The 19510-nt window shown below is 44.4% G+C and overlaps 2 protein-coding genes across 3 annotated transcripts in view; one reads left to right on the top strand and one right to left on the bottom strand.

The window, feature by feature from the left end:
* Nucleotides 1-19510, bottom strand: part of ccdc93 (coiled-coil domain containing 93) — an 876647-nt gene that overhangs the window by 9524 nt on the left and 847613 nt on the right. The window lies entirely within an intron of this gene.
* The window catches only part of LOC114656373 (inactive dipeptidyl peptidase 10-like), a 992193-nt gene that overhangs the window by 900679 nt on the left and 72004 nt on the right, over nt 1-19510 (top strand). For both annotated transcript variants that reach the window (XM_051930748.1, XM_051930749.1), the window contains exon 15: nt 1694-1741. In XM_051930748.1, coding sequence (XP_051786708.1) covers nt 1694-1741 — 48 coding nt within the window. The remainder of the gene's footprint in view (nt 1-1693; nt 1742-19510) is intronic.

The raw sequence follows: 19510 nt of genomic DNA, 5'->3' as shown, positions 1-19510 counted from the left end.
GCGACCTTTGAAGCATCGCACCGTGCCCCGTGCATGCGCACTTTACCAGAAGACACACACACGGACACATGGACGCACACAGGGATTTTATTAAAGAGGATAATTCCTCCCATATAAGTAACATTTCTCAGACTGCCTTCTTCCATCTCCAAAACATTTCTAGACTTCCTGATCTTATGCAACACAGTACTGGAGTATTGGTTAATGCCCGAGTCACCTCACGTATAGATTACTGTAATGGTATTCTATCTGGCATCCCACAAAAACGTATCCATCGCTTACAACTTCTTCAAGATTCTGCTGCCAGGATAATAACCTGTTGTTCTAAATCCACTGAATATATTACACCTATTCTCTCTCAACTTTACTGGCTCCCTGTTAACTACCAAATACAATACTAAATACCGCTCTTAATATTTAAAGCTCTCCACAACCTCACTGATCTCCTCCAGACTTACACTCCTCTCGCTCACTCAGATCCTCATCTGCAGCTCGACTTTCTGTACCGCACGTCAGACTCAGTGCTCTGGGAGCTCGAGTGTCTCTCCTAGTGCTCTTCAATTCGGGAATTCTCTTCCCTCTCATATCCGTCAGCTCGATTCAATAACACATTTTAAAACTGCCCTCAAAACTTATCTTTTCAAACTGGCATACCAATTGTGAATTTTGCACTGTTACTGCCAGTTATCTTTGTTTGTTTGCTAATTATTGCTTTTTGATTTATCATTCTCTTGTTTTAATTTTACTAATGTTGTTTAATTTTATTGTAAGGTGACCTTGAGTGCTAAGATTATAAAATGGGATTTTCTAATGGCCAAATATAACCAAAACAATTGTTCAGCCTTACCTATGAAATGTAATCCCCCAGGATCTGGTTTGGAGCGTACAGCGGTTTGTACATCCCAAGCAGCACATTATTCATTACTTCACTCCACAGTAGTGCCACTCGCAATATGGCGGCGACATTGACATATGATGGTGCTAGTCATGCAGGCGTCTAGTAATTCTATGTCTATGGTCCTGGGTCCCGGAACTAGAAGTGACATCTTCAGGGATGAGTCAGACAGGTTTTCCCGCGTCTGGTCTGTACAGACAACAGAAGGTTTAGCGCACCCTGCCACCCCCCGGCCTGGCGTAGAATTACCCTCACTTGGTCCATACAACGTCCTCTTACTCGCATGTGCGTGATACAATTAAGTAAAAATACCTTAAAATGTTAATTTACAATATCCATCCATCCATTTTCCAACCCGCTGAATCCGAACACAGGGTCACGGGGGTCAGCTGAAGCCAATCCCAGGGCACAAGGCAGGGACCAATCCCGGGCTGGGTGCCAACCCACTGCAGGGCACACACAAACACACCCACACACCAAGCACACACTAGGGCCAATTTAGAATCGCCAATCCACCTAACCGGCATGTCTTTGGACTGTGGGAGGAAACCCACGCAGACACGGGGAGAACATGCAAACTCCACGCAGGGAGGACCCGGGAAGCAAACCCAGGTCTCCTAACTGCGAGGCAGCAGCGCTCCCACTGCGCCACCATGCCGCCCAAATGTACAATATGACATTAAAATTATATGCCATTCTTTTTGTGCTACTGCATACAATATTTGTTTCTATTTTCTACTGTCTCATAGTGATTTGTGAAATACATCATAAAATTTTTCTTCTCGTTTTTTTGTTTAGCTATTTCCTGAGCACAGAGGGCTCCCCAAGACAACGACAGCTCTTCAGGTATGTTCAATATGAGTGCAGAAATGAAACTGACAGATTTTATTTATTTCAGTTTTGCTCATTTTCGGCTTTAGCTCAAGCGTATGACATATTCCAGGTTTTATGACACCAGCGCATAGTGACTGTCATAACATGCAGTGTTTCAAACCAGTTATTGGGCACTAAGTATATGTGAGTGTATGTAGTACATAGACAGCCTATAAAAAGTATTCACTACCTTGAAAATTTGTATATTTTATTGTTAACAATATTGAATCTCTGCAGATTTAAGTTGGATTTTTGACATTGATCGATAAAAAAAGATTAAAAATCAAAGTCAGTCAGTCATTATCCAACCCGCTATATCCTAACACAGGGTCACGAGAGCCAATCCCAGCCAGCACAGGGCGTAAGGAAGGAACAAATCCCCAGGCAGGGCGCCAGCCCACTGCAGGGCACACGCACCCACACACCAAGCATACACTAGGGACAATTTAGGATCACCAATGCACCTAACCTGCGTGTCTTTGGACTGTGGGAGAAACCCACCCAGACACAGGGAGAACATGCAAACTCCATGCAGGGAGGACCCGGGAAGCGAACCCGGGTCTCCTTACTGTGAGGCAGTAGCACTACTACTGCGCCACCTTGCCACCTTAAAAGTCAAACTGAAAACTGATATCGGCAAAACGGTCCAAATTAGTTACAAATATAACACAGAAAATAACTGATGACATAAGAATTCATTCCCTTCCCTAATACGACATACCAAAGTCTGAACTGCCATAGCCAACTGGGGGTGGAGTGGTGGCTCCGAGGCTGAAGGTCCGTGCTGGTATTCGGAAGGTTGCCAGTTCAAATCCCCAATTACAGTCAAAAGGGATCCTACTCTGCTGGGCCCTTGAGCAAGGCCCTTAACCTGCAATTGCTCCAGGGACTCTGTACCCTGCGCTCTGGGATATGAAAACTAACAACTTCTTAATGCAAGAAATTGTATAAGGCAAAAAAATAAACTGGTTTTAGTAGTCCCAGAATGTGTTTGGTGAGGTCACCTGCCTGGGGTTTAAAATGATTGCAGTTTAAGTGTACCTCCATTTTGGAAGGGTCAACTTATTGTAAACTAACTTACACATTGAAGAGAAAAGAGCAGTCCAAGTAACTCAGTGAAAAGTACAAGTCAGGAGATGGAGACAAAATTTTACAGCTCAAAGATTCATCTGTGGTGGGTCGAGAAACATCACAGAGATTCTCATTTATATGGAGTCATCCACCTGAAGCTAAGCATGTTTGGGTCTGACCAAAACTTGGATGGGAGATCCTCTAGGAAAAGCTTTGGGTTTGCTTCTGGAAGAGGTGCTGGTGAAGCCAGCAGGGGGCACTTACGCTGTGGTCTGAATGTGGATGCCAATGCCCCCAGTGCAGTGATTGGGGGCACTGTGGTGTAAAAATGGTAGCGTTCTTCAGATGAGACATAAAACCGTGGTCCTGACTCTCTGTGGTCATTAAAGATCCATAAAGAATAGATGGTGTCCCAATGTCCAGGCTATATTACCCTCCATGGCCTGGTTAATCTGCCCCCTATACGCACACCCTCACTTATTCCTACTAGAACAATTTAAATCTACACTACTCTGTTCTTTCTAACAGTTACCTATTGGCTAACAATCTCTCACCCCTTCACCACCTAATAGCTCGTGTGTGGTGAGCATCCTGGAGCAAAAATGACCAGGTGGATGCTACCCATTGGAGGTGGTTGAAGTGGCTCCCCACTCATCAAGCAAAGCACTTTGAGCAGCGAGAAAAGCAGTATATAAATGTAAAGAATTATTATTATTATGTTTCATTTAAGAATCACGTTTGTCACAGATGTTTCTCCTAAAATTCCTTAGGAAAAATAGCTTCAGACAAAAACAGTACGCAGTGTGGCCAAGTAGTAGGCAGTGTGGGCAAGTAGTAGGCAATGTGGCCAAGAAGTAGGCAGTGTGGTGCAGTGGTTAAGCCTTTAGAGTTGAAAACCTGACAGTGAGGTTGAAATCCCACTACTGACACCATGTGTGTGACCCTGAGTAAGTCACTTGACCTGCCTGTGCTCCAATTGGAAAACCGAAAAAGAACTGGAACCCATTTTATCCTAAATGTTGTAAGTCGCCTGGGATAATGGCGCCAACCAAATAAATAAATGTAACGTAAATGTAAAATGAGACCTGAGATAAAGCCAAAGTTGAAGGAGTCGACATTGAGAGTTTGATTTGAAAAGCATGGTATATTTTGTGAGATCTCTTTCTTTCTAGTCTCGTTTTAATCTCTGTCAAGACATTTTTTTACTTATTACTGAACTGATATCTTTATGCAAAGTGTCTTACAACATCTAAGATACTTCTTAGATATATATAAATATATATATAAATATAAATATAAGATATATATATATACGGGGGGGGGGGGCCCAAAAATAACCGGAATTTTGTTGTTGTTAGGTTGGTACTTGTAGTACGTGGTTGGGCCGCTAGGGCGATCTAGTTACACTCCTCACAAGTCAGTCTGCCAAGTGCCATCAGTCTGGAAGGTTGTGCTTGTGTTCAGTGAATTTTTTTGTAAAAGTAGTTTTGTGCAAGCGTCGTTTTTTTTACGATGGCCGATTATCGTGAGCAACGCACGGCAGTGAAACGCTCCATCTCACACTGCTCTCAGCATTCGGCAATTTTTGACAAGAAACGGTATGACAACCCTGAACCACCCACCCTACTCGCCGGATTTAGCTCCGTGTGATTTCTTTTTGTTCCCTCGGATGAAAAAAGACTTGAAAGGAAGGCGTTTTGCTGACGTCGAAGAGGTAAAACAAGAAACGACCAGAGCCTTAATGGGCATTACTTCAGACGAATTTAAAAAATGTTTCGAACAATGGAACAAATGGTTAGATAAGTGTATTTCCGCCAATGGAGAGTACTTTGAAGGAGACTAATTGTAGTTTGTACAGAAAATTAAATTAGACACGTTTTAAAGATATTTCCGATTATTTTTGGGTCCCCCCTCTTATATATATATATATATATATATATATATATATATATATATATATTGTAAGAGACGGCTGGTAGCTCATCCCGGCCCCAAAAATGGAAGGATGGGGGATGTCAGCTACTCTTGGACACTGACCCCCCCCCCCTCCACCAGGACGCTAGGTGGCAGCTTCCCCACAGGGCATTTGGAGTTCGGTATCTTAGCCCTGTTGGGTGCCGTGGGTGCCGCCAGGGGGTGCTGTGGAAGGACCTGGGGAAACATGCTTCCCTTATAGCCCAAGTTTTTCAAGTTTCAAGTTTTTGATCAGCCCCGAAGTACTTCTGTCCTCGTGACTTCCTAGTACTTCTGGGCTGATCAAAAACTTGAATTGCCCATCTGACCCAGAAGTGCTGGCAGGTCACGTGGACAGAAGAGCAGAAGCACTTCCTGGTCAGGGAATATATAAAGGACTGTGGAACACCCAGGAGAGGAGCCTGAGTCGAGAGGAGGTGGACAATGCTTCCTGGGAGGTGTGGAGTTGAAAGAGAGAGAATATTGTGTATTTGTGCCTGTTTATTGTGGCTGTGGTGCTGGGAGGGCACTGTTTAAGAAGGAAATAATCAAAAACAACTTCTTGGTGCTTTTACCCTGTGTCCTGCATGTCTGTCTGTTGGGTTAAAGGGGAAACAGTGACCCCAAGCGTCCACAATATATTATATATATATATATATATATATATTTGCAGTTGGAGATCCACAAAGGGAGAAAAAACGAATCACGTATCATAAAATAGTTTTATTCCTGAGCTTTCAACCCCTGTCAGGGGTCTTCATCAGAGGATAATGCTTAGACTTACAAGAATCAAAGGCAATATATAGCAACACATTCAGTGGGGGGTGGGTGGAGGTGACTAAGTCCGTATGATCAAAGGGGGGGGGGGGGTGTATCATTAAATTAAAGTGCATATGTCCTTCTTAAGTTGGCATATGCTGGGTTTATGTCCAAGTGTCTGTTGATGGCGTTTTCAGAGAGGAAAATGCCATCAACAGACACTTGGACATAAACCCAGCATATGCCAACTTAAGAAGGACATATGCACTTTAATTTAATGATACACCCCCCCCCCCCTTTGATCATACGGACTTAGTCACCTCCACCCCCCCCCCCCCCCCACTGAATGTGTTGCTATATATTGCCTTTGATTCTTGTAAGTCTAAGCATTATCCTCTGATGAAGACCCCTGACAGGGGTTGAAAGCTCAGGAATAAAACTATTTTATGACACGTGATTCGTTTTTTCTCCCTTTGTGGATCTCCAACTGCAAATATGCAAACCGTATCACAGACCTTCTCTTCCATATATATATATATATATATATATATATATATATATATATATATTGTGGTGAGCGGCTGGGGGCAGTTCCCAGCCGGGACGCCCAGAAGGACCGGAGGAGGGATTACGCCTCCTTCAGACCACGAGGGGGTGCACTGGTGGCTATGGGGACCACGGGAAAGGACCATGGAAGCTCAACCCTATAGGGGCCCGTGGTCAACGCCAGGGGGCGCCCGAATGCCTGGAGAGCCCTGGTCATCAGCACTTCGGCCACGCCCGGAAGTGCTGGAGGGACAAAGACCAGGGACACCCGGAGTGCTTCCAGGTGCACAGCCGGCACTTCTGCCACACCTGGGAGTGCCAGCAGAAGTTCATCGGGAGGCACCAGGAGCACATCCGGGTGGATATAAAAGGGGCCGCCTCACTCCATTCGTTGGCTGGAGTTGGATGGAAGAGGACAGAGCTCAGTGGAGAGGAGTGGAGGCGGTCACGAACAGAGGCATTGTAAAGGGCCTGGACTGTGGGTGATTGGTATGAGAGTACTGGGTTGTGTGCAGTTGTGCATTGTACATAATGTATAATAAACATGTGTTTGGGTGCAAACCAGCGGTGTCCACCTATCTGTGTTCGGGCTGCCTACCACAATATATATATACTAGCCGTCCCCTGTGTGAGGAGTGACGTCATGCTTCTCTCTCCCCTCGGCCCACAGCCTGTGTCTTGGATTAACACAAATATATCGCTCCTGCAAGCGAACTATGATTCTTAGCATGATGAGAGAAGTCGCAAAATCAACCGGAATGTTCAAGCACATTATATCTAAATCCGTGAAGTACTTCTATTATTCACTGGCTAAGCGAAGGAAAGGAACGCACTGAGACTGGCGCGTGAGTGAGGAGGGCCCTGCGTCTCTCTCGGATTTGCGCAAATAAATCGGTACTGCAAGTGAACTATGATACTTAGCACAATGAGAGAAGTCACAAAATCAACCGGAATATTCAAGCAAATCATAGAAGAAAAAAACCTGATCTAAATCCGTTAAGTAGTTCTCTCATGAAAAGCAGACAGACAGATGTTGGATTTTATACAGAGTACAGTGTCTGCTTTTTCTTACAGAATGAATTTGATCTAACTGGAGCACAGCAATATAAATCAGAACAACTAATAATATTAATCAGGAGCAAGGACTACAGCTTTATTGTCACAGTAAAGTGTTTTATTACCACAAACATAGGCTCATACATTTCACCAGATATTACATTTCACCCCAGTTTGAGCAAATCCTACCATTTCTAATACCAGTTCTTTATATATGTGAATAAATTAGGTAAGGTAAAAAAAGAGAGAAAAGGCTTGTACAATGTGTTTCCTACCACTTCTAATGTGTTATTTTTTAATAGCGCATTGAAGCAGATGTGCCAGTAAAAAGTCTGCATGAAGTGATGAATGCTGTTGTAACATTAGCCCAGGGCGGCTGATTGCTATACGGGCTTCTGGATGCTTTTAGCATCAGTAATTAGAGATTTGGTCAACTTTAATAGAATGGATGCAAAAAGCAATGCTCCTGTATTCGATGCTAATACACTTGCTGGAAAATCATTGAGTGAAAGAGTATGAGCCGGAGTTATGTGTAATTCAGATAATGAGGCTACAGATAACTATATTGTCAGCTTTTACAGGGAGTGACAGAAAAGAAACCTGAGAAAAACAAAATCTCAGGACACAAATACAGGAGACGTCTCATTACAGTAGGAAACAAACACTGTAAATACGCTGACAGAAAAAACTGGCTTGAAAACTCTTTGTACATTTAGGAGGGTACAGAATTTGTTCTTTATATATATTGTGACAGTTTAAGGTCTCCGTGACCCCTTGAACCCTCAGACTAGACGTCAGACACCAGATAAAAGTCCAAAATGACTTTTTTTTATCAATAAACAGTGCACAAAGCACCCTACACTCCACAATACTCATATAAATAAACAATAATAAATCAATAATCAATCCTCCACTCCCAGACGCGTTGCCACCCTGCCTCCCAATTCAGCTCAGCGTCTGGGATTTCCCATCGTCCTTTTATATTCCCTGACCCAGAAGTGGTTCCACCCTACAGGTCATGTGATTCCTTATCACTTCCTGGTCAGATTTTCTTCATCCTGGAAGCACGTCATTTCCTTTGTCGCCTTGCCTACGACGTACTTCCGGGGTTATAGGGCACAAACAACTCTCTGGGCCTCCCTGCAGCGTCATCTGTTGGCCCCTGTGGTATCCAGCAGGGCTGTAAAGGAAAACTCCATCGTCCATGATTCCCTGCTGGTATTCGGGGCACTTCCATGCCGCAGGGACAGCTCCATCTGGCGGCCTGGGGGTGTTGGCCGGGGTGACAGGCCAGCCATATCCCACAATATATATATAGTGTGTAATGGTCGGGGTTAGCTCCGCGATCCATTGTTGTTTGCAGGAGCCTCTTGAATCCGGAACCATTGATAATGTATCTGAGGATGAGCCGGGCAGTGAAGGACACACACAGTCAGCAAGGCTTTGGTGCAAAATGTTGGTGTACTTTTATTTCCAACAAATAAAATGATCTCTTCAAATAAATAAATAATCCATTAAAACAAGGAACCATGAGGAGGTTAATCCTTAAACCGTCGCAACCCGGCTATAGTCGGTTCCCCAGTGCAATTTGCCAGCACACCAGAGCCAAGTATATTCGGTGATATACATTCTTTGAACGCTGCAACCGGCTATAATCAGTTCCCAGTGCAATTTGCCAGCACGCCAGAGCTGATCAGTCCGTGCCGTACATTCATCGAGCAGTCAGCTCATGACCACTGGCGCCCCCTAGCGAATCAGCATCACTGTCCCTGGGATTCAGTCGCTAAACTAGACCAGCCTGCTGGCATCAGCGTTTACCACTGCGTGCAGCCAGGTCAAGCGCAATTGGCTCGGTGATTTACTGAATTTCATCAATGGCGTCAGTTGCACCTTGTACATATAATAATTTAGATTGTTGCAGTAGTTTTTTAGTTTTTACAGTTCATTGGCAGTGTGTAAAATGATCAGCATTGCAGTAACTGTGATGATCTATGCATGAAAAAAAATATGTGTTCCATTAAAATTTCAGTTTTTCTTGGTGAATTGTGACATTTCCTTAAAAAGTGCATCAAAAAAGTATTCGGCATCCGGGGGTGCTTTAACCCCCAATTATGTGGCTGTTAAAGGGTTAAATATGTTCAACAAATACAGTACTGTGCAAACGTTTTGGGCAGGTGTGAAAAAATGCTGTAAACAAAGAATGCTTTCAGAAATGGAAGTGTTAATCATTTATTTTCATCAATCAACAAAATGCAGTGAATGAACAAAAGAGAAATCTAAATCAAGTCAATATTTGGTGTGACCACCCTTTGCCTTCAAAACAGCATCAATTCTTCTAGGTACACTTGCACACAGTTTTTGAAGGAACTCTGCTGGTAGGTTGTTCCAAACATCTTGGAGAACTAACCACAGATCTTCTGTGGATGTTGGCTTCCTCACATCCTTCTGTCTCTTCATGTAATCCCAGACACACTCGATGATGTTGAGATCAGGGCTCTGTGGGGGCCATACCATCACTTCCAGGACTTCTTGTTCTTCTTTACGCTGAAGATAGTTCTTAATGACTTTGGCTGTATGTTTGGGGTTGTTGTCCTGCTGCAGAATAAATTTGGGGCCAGTCATACACCTCCCTGATGGTATTGCATGATGGAAAGGTATCTGCCAGTATTTCTCAGCATTGAGAACACCATTAATCCTGACCAAATCTCCAACTCCATTTGCAGAAATTCAGCCCCAAACGTTTAAGGAACCTCCACCATGCTTCACTGTTGCCTGCAGACACTCATTATTGTATCGCTCTCCAGCCCTTCGAAGAACAAACTGCCTTCTGCTACAGCCAAATATTTCAAATTTTGACTCATCAGTCCAGAGCACCTGCTGCCATTATTCCTATGTTTTCCTGCATACTTGAGTCACTTGCAGGGCCGGATTTTCCTATAGGCTAACTAGGCTTCAGCCTAGGGCCTCAAGGTCAAGAGGGGCCTACATTCAAATTGTTAGCAAAATTTTATTATCTCTCATGTAATTTACAAACTTAAAAATGGAAGGTGAAAGGGCCTCATAAGTGGAATAGCCTAGGGCCTCTTTTCATATAAATCCGGCCCTGGTCACTTGGCTTTGGTTCCACATCGGAGGTATGGCTTTTTGGCTGCATCTCTTCCATGAAGACCACTTCTGGCCAGACTTCTCTGGACAGTAGATGGGTGTACCTGGGTCCCACTGGTTTCTGACAGTTCTGAGCTGATGGCACTGCTGGACATCTTCCGATTTCGAAGGGTAATAAGCTTGATGTGTCTTTCATCTGCTTCACTAAGCTTCCTTGGCTGACCACTGCGTCTACGATCCTCAACTTTGCCCGTTTCTTTGTGCTTCTTCAAAAGAGCTTGAACAGCACATCTTGAAACCCCAGTCTGCTTTGAAATCTTTGTCTGGGAGAGACCTTGCTGATGCAGTAGAACTACATTGTGTCTTGTTGCTGTGCTCAGTCTTGCTATGACATGAAACTGTCTTCCACAACCTCACCTTGGTAGCAGAGTTTGGCTGTTCCTCACCCAGTTTGAAGCCTCCTACACAGCTGTTTCTGTTTCAGTTTATGGCTGTGTTTCAACCTCCGTGTGACATTGATGATCATTAGCACCTTTTTGGTAGAATTGGTTGATCAAACACCTGACTAGAATCCTACAAAATCCCTGACTTTGTGCAAGTGTACCTATGAGAATTGATGCTGGTTTGAAGGCAAAAGGTAGTAACACTAAATATTGATTTGATTTAGATTTCTCTTTTGTTCGCTCACTTTGCATTTTGTAAATTGATAACAATAAACAATCATTATTTATATTTCTGAAAGCATTCTTTGTTTACAGCATTTTTTTCACATCTGCCTAAAACTTTTGCACAGTACTGCATATTCCATAAAAACGGGGTTAAAATCTCAGGCAGCATCTATCCTTTTATAAGATCCAAGAGTCCCAGTGCCTTCTTTCTAAGAACTAACATCTGCTCCGCTTACCCCAGATGGGATCTCAGCAGCCAGAGGAGATGTCCACCAACAGGCCCAGTCAGTCATAACACAGCTCGGGTCCCCTTGCCAGTCCTAGGCTCCTGGTGCCACACCGATCCTCACTCCTCCAACTCACACTGCCACTCCTCGGCCTTATGCGGAAGCCACACTAGCACTGTTGGTCATTCCTGCTCTCCATAATTGTTTAGCAGAAGTGATCTGTGCCCCTCAGTCACCAGCTGTGCACTTCTATAGGAGCCGTCTTCCCGACTGCCTGCTTCCATTCCATTGCACGGCCTCTTCCTCGTTCCTGCTGCTCTCTTTTCCTTCACTTAACCGTTGTTTACTTCATTCTCTCATCATTTTTTATTCTTCTCTTTTTTGTTCTACCCTCTCTATGCCATGCAGGCTCCCTTTATTGCCCCAACTGGGTACAGATGGTTGACTTCCACCTGCTGTGAGGTATGAGTGAAGCACTTGACTGACCTGCTCGCATTTACACGTGGTTGTGTGATCAGCCAAGCCCCCCAATCAGCCTTGAAGTGTAGCGTTCACATTCATGTATGCACGTGCACCCGCTTGGAGCCTACATCCTCTGGGACTCGATTATTTATTAAAATTGTGCTTTGCCGTAGACCTCTTATCACACAGTGATGACAAAAAGTATTCACCCCCTTAGAAGTTTGCACACGTTTTTATTATACAAAATTGAGTCACAGTGTGGCGAGGCCAGGCTCTCCATGGGACCACAATGTGATTTTTAACCGTTTCTTTTTTATCAAGGTGTGCATGTTATGCTTCAAGTGCAATACCCTTATCGGTTTTGGATGACGTGAATAGCTCAACTATTACCTGCCTTCTCCCAGTATGTGGACTGTAACACCTGGGGAAATAAGACTATTGATTTACTGTATGCAAACGTTAAAGACGCATACAGCGCCACCCTTCTGCCTGTGCTTGGGAAAGCAGATCATAACCTGGATCTGCTTCAGCCTCACTACAAACCAAGAGTGAAGGTCCTACCTACAACCACACGATCATTCAGGAAGTGGACCCCAGAGGCTGAGAATACTCTGTGAGAATGCTTTGGAACTACAGACTGGGATATCCTGCAGGGATCTCATAGTGAGAACATTGAGGAGGTTGTTGACTGCACTACTGACTATATCAACTTCTGTATGGACATTGTAGTTCCAGTAAGAACAGTACACTGCTATGCTAACAACAAGCCATGGATTACAAGTGATATCAAGGGCCTTTTGAACCAGAACAAAAGGGCTTTTAAAAGCGGTGATCAGCATGAGCTCAAGCGTGTGCAGAAGGAACTCTGAGTCCAGCTCAGGGCGGCGAAGGAGAAGTACAGGAGAAAGCTGGAGCAGAAGTTGCAGAATAACAGCATGAAGGAAGTGTGGGATGGGATGAAGATCATCACTGGCTGCAGCTCGAAGCGGGGTGCCACCATCGAGAGAGACTTGAAGAGAGCAAACCAAATGAACAACTTCTTTAACAGGTTTGACCACCCTAACCCACTCTCACTCTCACCTCGGAGTATTGCACCCTCCACACATCCTTCTGCTGATACCTTCATAGGAAAGACATCCCCACCCATAATTACAACAGCGCAAGTGAGCAGAGAGCTGAGGAGACTTCGTGCCAGCAAAGCAGCGGGTCCAGATGGAGTATCGCCACGACTGCTGAAGGTCTGTGCATCGGAGCTGGGGGGCCCTCTACAGCGCATCTTCAACCTGAGCCTGGAACAGGGGAGAGTCCCGAGGCTTTGGAAAACATCTTGTATCACCCCAATCCCAAAGGTATCACGTCCTAGTGAGCTGAATGACTTTCGGCCTGTTGCTCTGACATCACATGTGATGAAGACCATGGAGAGGCTGCTGCTTCACCACCTTAGGCCACAGGTTCAACACGCCCTTGACCCTCTGCAGTTTGCATATCAGGAGAAGGTGGGAGCGGAGGATGCCATCATCTATATGCTACACCGATCCCTCTCTCACTTGGACAGAGGCAGTGGTGCTGTAAGAATTATGTTTCTAGACTTCTCTAGCGCCTTCAACACAATCCAACCTCTGCTCCTTAGGGACAAGCTGACAGAGATGGGATTAGATTCATACCTAGTGGCATGGATCGTGGACTATCTTAAAGACAGACCTCAGTATGTGCGTCTTGGGAACTGCACATCTGACATTGTGGTCAGCAACACAGGAGCGCCACAGGGGACTGTACTTTCTCCGGTCCTGTTCAGCCTATATACATCGGACTTCCAATACAACTCGGAGTCCTGCCATGTGCAAAAGTTCGCTGATGACACTGCTATCGTGGGCTGCATCAGGAATGGGCTGGAGGAGGAGTATAGGGACCTAATCAATGACTTTGTTAAATGGTGCGACTCAAACCACCTACACCTGAACACCAGCAAAACCAAAGAGCTGGTGGTGGATTTTAGGAGGCCCAGACCCCTCATAGACCCAGTGATCATCAAAGGTGACTGTATGCAGATGGTGCAGACCTATAAATATCTGGGAGTGCAGCTGGATGATAAATTAGACTGGACTGCCAATACTGATGCGCTGTGCAAGAAAGGACAGAGCCGGTTATACTACCTTAGAAGGCTGGCGTCCTTCAACATCTGCAATAAGATGCTGCAGATGTTCTATCAGACAGTTGTGGCGAGCGCCCTCTTCTACGCAGTGGTGTGCTGGGGAGGCAGCATTAAGAGGAAAGACGCCTCACGTCTGGACAAACTGGTGAGGAAGGCAGGCTCTATTGTTGGCATGGAGCTGCACAGTTTAACATCTGTGGCAGAGCGAAGGGCGCTCAGCAGGCTCCTATCAATTATGGAGAATCCACTGCATCCACTTAATAGTATCATCTCCAGACAGAAGAGCAGCTTCAGTGACAGACTGCTGTCACTGTCCTGCTCCACTGACAGATTGAGGAGATCGTTTCTCCCCCAAACTATGCGACTCTTTAATTCCACCCAGAGGGGTAAACGTTAACATCCAACATTATACATAGTTATTGTCTGTTTTTCTGTTTTTCACCTGCATTGTTATCATTTTTTAATTTAATATTATTTATTGTATCAGTATGCTGCTGCTGAAGAATGTGAATTTCCCATTGGGATTAATAAAGTATCTATCTATCTCTATCTATCTATCTCTATCTATCTAATGGATTTACAATCACTGAGAGAAGGATAGTATGGTGTGGGTGAGGCAGCGGGTCCCCGCCAGGAATACGTCTAAGTAGTCGTGAGGTGGGATTTACGGAGCCCCACTGGGAATACGACAGGCAATAAATGAGGCAGGGCTGGTCAGAAGTACAGGGTGACGTGACATTTGTTTGCAAAATCCATTTTAACGCTGCCAATAAAAGAAACAGAGAAACGATAAAGGGTTGGAGACCAGCTGGGACCCCTGTTTAATTCACAAAACTCACAATGAAAATAAAAGATGCAAAAAAGGAGACATCTTTTGTCCCTTGTGTTTCCCCACCTTGGGAATTAGTTCTTCTCTGTCATGAAGTTACACTCGCTAAGTAAATACGGTCCAAGTGTGCACTGTCTTCCAGTGCCCAGCCTGTGTACTCATCTTCCAGGGTGGAAGAGATGGGACATCCAAGGCTATACTAGAAGTGAAATCGGGGACACTGGTGTACAGGGAAGAGAGAAGAAGCCATCAGCGACCATTTCTTCCTTTGGAAGAAAGTCGAGATGAGAATGTAAAAAAATGCGTCTTCCGTGACATTCGGGCTCCCATAAGCTGATACGCTTTCAGCAGGTTCTCCATAAGCTCAGCATTGTTCTCTGCTCTGTGACTGCCAAGAAAATTCTGGACAACCCGCACGAATGAGGGTGCTGATTCAGTGGGCTTCAGTTTCCTTTTGAACTCCTCGTCAAGCATCAGTTCACGGATTTCAGGGCCAACAAAAACACCTTTCTTCATTTTGGCTTCACTTTTCTCTAGACCAAACTTATTTCTTAAATGCTGAAAAGCATCGCCATTTCTGTCTATTATCTTGACAAAATTTTCAAAGTAATGGTGAATCAAACGGACAAAATGTCCTGAAATTCAATGTTACGTTTAACAGTAAAACCTCAGCCTACTGCACCGTCACGACTGAGTTGTGCCATTATGCTTTAGAGACATATAAGACCTGGTAATCAGTAACAAATATTTTTTCTGCTAATTAAAGATTTATAATTTTTAAATAAAATTAATAATGACAAGGTAAACAACTCACAGACTGTTAGTAACATGTGGTGAATTCTTTTATCTCAATGGCATCCCTAGTGGAATTAACCGGCATGTCCATCCATCCATCCATCCATTTTCCAACCTGCTGAATCCGAATACAGGGTCACGGGGGTCTGCTGGAGCCAATACCAGCCAACACAGGGCACAAGGCAGGAACCAATCCCGGGCAGGGTGCCAATCCACCGCAGATTACCGGCATTTATCAAAATGGTTATCCGCCTTTACAGTCCAGTAACCCTAGTTGTCCAAGACCTAAAACATCATAACCAAAAAACGGGACAATGCTCAACGAAAACTGTTTTCAGATTTGGAGTCAGCAAGTGAAACCTGATAAAGTAAAGGTGAAAGACTCCCAGTAGCAAAATGCTTATTGACCAGTTTATAATCGTTGTTTGCACTTTAGGTTCCACACCCACCATTTACAGTAAGACGTTCTGGACTCTATGTACGTATCATCTGGGGAGAGTTATTCGGGAGCGTACATATCATATGTTTATTAAAACTTTGTGTTGCTGTTTTTCCAAATAGTCGTATATATATTTAGTGCTTAATATATTTAATTTGTTTTGACATTTTTATTAATATTTGGGTAATGTGTGGAGAAATACTCTAGGGTGTAGGTGTTAATAATAGTAATAATACTATACAGCTGAAGGCCCTGCTGTCACCCATGGAGTGTAGATTAGTGAGGGGCACAACAAGATTGCCAGAATCAGAGGACCTTAGTGGGCGGACAGGCACATAGTGATGGAGAAGGTCACTGATGTAGTTTGGCGTGAGGTGATTTAAGGCTTTGTAGGTTATTAGTAGGATTTTATATTCGATTCTGTAGGACACAGGGAGCCAGTGAAGACGGAGCAGGATGGCTGTGATGTGCTCGCTGCTGCTGCTGGTTCGAGTAAGGACTCTTGCAACTGAGTTTTAAATAAGCTGGAGCTGTGATATAAGATTAGAAGAGGCACCTGCCATCAGCGAGTTACAATAATCGATGCGGGATGTGATAAAAGCATGGACAAGTTTCTCAGCATTAGAAAAGGAGAAGAAGGAGCGAACACGGGATATGTTACGGAGGTGAAAGTAAGAAAGTTTCTTAATGTGATTTATGTGGGCGGAATAAGAGAGGGAGGAATCAAAAATGACACCAAGATTCTTTACAGTAGAGGCAGGTCTGATGAGATCACCGCCAAGATGGACTGGGAAGGAGCTCATTTTATTAAGTTGCACTTTAGTCCCAATTTGCAGGAGTTCAGACTTGTTGCAATTTAGTTTTAAAGAGTTCTGCTCCATCCAGGTATTAATTTCACTGAGGCAGGTTGTGAGCTGAGAAAGCTCTGATGAAGTTCCACTTTTAACATTGAAGTAGAGTTGAGTATCGTCTGCATAAAAATGATAACCCAGTCCATAGCTACGAATGATATGGCTAAGGGGAAGCATATAAATACAGAAGAGAAAAGGGCTGAGGACAAAGCCCTGAGGAACTCCTTGTGTGACTGGCGCCGAGCTGGATCTGCTGTTGCCAAGACTAACAAACTCTTCCCTATCAGTTAGATAGGACTTGAACCACTGGAGGGCAGTGCCAGAGGTACCCAGCATGTTCTCCATTCTGGACAGTAGAATGTCATGTCTGACCTGAGTGTCAAATGCTGCCCTGAGGTCTAACAGAACTAGACCCAGCAACACTTGTCCACTTGTCCCTCTTTTTACAAAAGTCAAGGTTTACTACATGTTTTCCATAAATTGTAATTGTACTGTACTTAAAACTTACACATACAGAATAATAATCTGTCAATGAAAGAAATCTGTAATTTTATAATGTATTGTCTCTTTAAATGTGATATAAATTTCCTTTTATATTAGAAAGTGTGTATAAAGAGCTTAAAATGCAATATGCCCTAATAGGTCTCACTGGGACCATCTGAGCAGTGCTCTGCTGCCATTCAGGTATAGTTAAGCCTGTCCTTGTCTTTAATGGGTTTAAACTCTCCAGAAATGATTTATGTGTGAAGATGTTACATCAGACATTTCTGCTATTCCACACCCAACTGTTTAAATCCCTGATATGCTTAATGTTTCTCTAAGAACATCCAAGATCACTTCCAGGCACGACACAGCACAATAACAAAATAAGTTAAGTTAGAAGTGCTCAAAGGAAGTCAGCTTTGAGGTAGAGCTTCATTTGTGATTGAGGGCCTGTTGTAGCACTCTGGCAAGGTTAGTCTGAATGACTTTGTCATTTATAAGTAGGGCTGCGGAACTGTTCTGCTTAGATTGCTTGGACAAGAAGTGATGACTCTTTTCTGTCCGTTTTTATGGCCCATGGACCAGAAGGGGCAGAGTCAGGTGCCCTCACTGGTCAGTTTTTCTGTACTGTAGAGGAAGAAGAAGACCAGACACTTAGCTGCAGCGCCCCCTCTCAGCTCAGGATGGTAGCACATACCTGGGAGAAACTTGGAGGGTAACTCTTTAATGCTCATGCGTGACATATATCTATATATATTGTCATACACATGCGCTTGGGAGTCAACCAAAGGGACCAGAAAACGCCAATCCCACATCAGGCCGGGGGATGGCAGGTTCTGAGCAGTAGCACACACGCCACCTGCTCGACTATTTGTCGGGTGCTATTGAGGTCTGGTTTTAACCAGCACCCGACTTTAGTCCATAATTGTGTGGCCTGAAAGGCAGTTGGCAGCTGGGAACTGAACTCCCACTGCATCACTCTCCTTGCCTGCCAGCCTGGGGTACTCCTACATTTATTAAGGATTTTTCCCTTTGTGGGGGCCTGTGGAGTGGTCCATTCACCCGGGAGCCCATACTCAGTCCCCAGTGTGTTCCCATCTGAGCCCGACCCTTTGCCCACGTGGCTAGGGTACTTTAGCAGCCCCTTGGGTTGAAGTGCACCTTGGGTTCTCCCTGCCAACACCAACTGACCCCTCAGTGGAAATACGGGGCTGATAATCTCCCACCTGTCTTCTCAGTGGTCGGTTATTCGACTTGTATGCCCAGGCTCTATTAGGGTCTGACTCCTGTTTTCTGAAGGAGGTCTACCTGCCGACTGCGCCAATGTGAAATAAATGACTAGACACACAACAAAGGTTTGGGGTAGCCACCCGTATAGTTTTCCTAGCTGCCAAAGGCTTTTAGTTGAGTACAATGTGTACAGGTTTGAGTCCAAAGTAGAACTGATTAGATATGAAGGATGATGGGTTTTTATAGTCTGTTCCCAGGAAGTGATGCCCTCATGGCCGGGACAGGAAGGATTTCTCATTTTTGGTCTGCTGAGAGAAAATAGATTTAGGACAACCTGCCGCCCTCCGGCCTGATGTGGGATTGGCGTTTTCTGGTCCCTTCAGTTAACTCCCAAACACACGTGTGTGACAATATGTAATTTGATGGGTGGCAGGGTCAGGCTGACATCCTAGCCGAAATAAGCCCTGTACCCTTACCTGGCAGGGAGGCCAGTATAGTGGAACGACAGGGGGACTGCCTCTCTAAGAGTACATGCAGGGCATATAAGGATGCATGCAGGGCATATACAGTAGGTGCAACCAGGGCAGAACTGCTGGGGATGGCTGTCCCTACTTTCACTCGTTCTTAACACCAGAAGTATTTGTGGGTCTGGCATAAAAGGGGCCACCTCTGTCCACTGAGAAGTTGGAGTTGGGAGGTGGTGAATGAGACCGCATGGGAGGTGTAGAAAGAGAAACGTATTGCTTTTGTTATGTGCCCTGGAAAGGAGGAAACTAAAGCTCTGTGGAGGTATTGTGTGAAATAAATCCTTTTTATTTGAACCAAGGACTGTATTGTGCAGTTGTGTCTCTGGGTTTGGTGTGTTGCAATACCCACTACAGGTCATTATATACTGTATGTGTATGTTTGTATGTGTATAAATATATACAGTATGTGTATATACTGTATATATGAATGTATACTGTATACATTATATGTGTGTGTGCACTGTTGTGGATGGCGTGATGCCTGAACACACACATATGCCAAATGGTTTACTATTTTATGCCAGCCACTTCATTTTGTTCATCAGTCGTTTCCCACCCTCTTGTGGATGCTAGACGACATTACACCCAG

Source organism: Erpetoichthys calabaricus, chromosome 8 (genome assembly GCF_900747795.2).
Source record: "Erpetoichthys calabaricus chromosome 8, fErpCal1.3, whole genome shotgun sequence".
NCBI classification, from domain to species: domain Eukaryota; kingdom Metazoa; phylum Chordata; class Cladistia; order Polypteriformes; family Polypteridae; genus Erpetoichthys; species Erpetoichthys calabaricus.
Note: the sequence above shows the minus strand (reverse complement) of the source record. Positions and strands in the feature narration are given on the sequence as shown.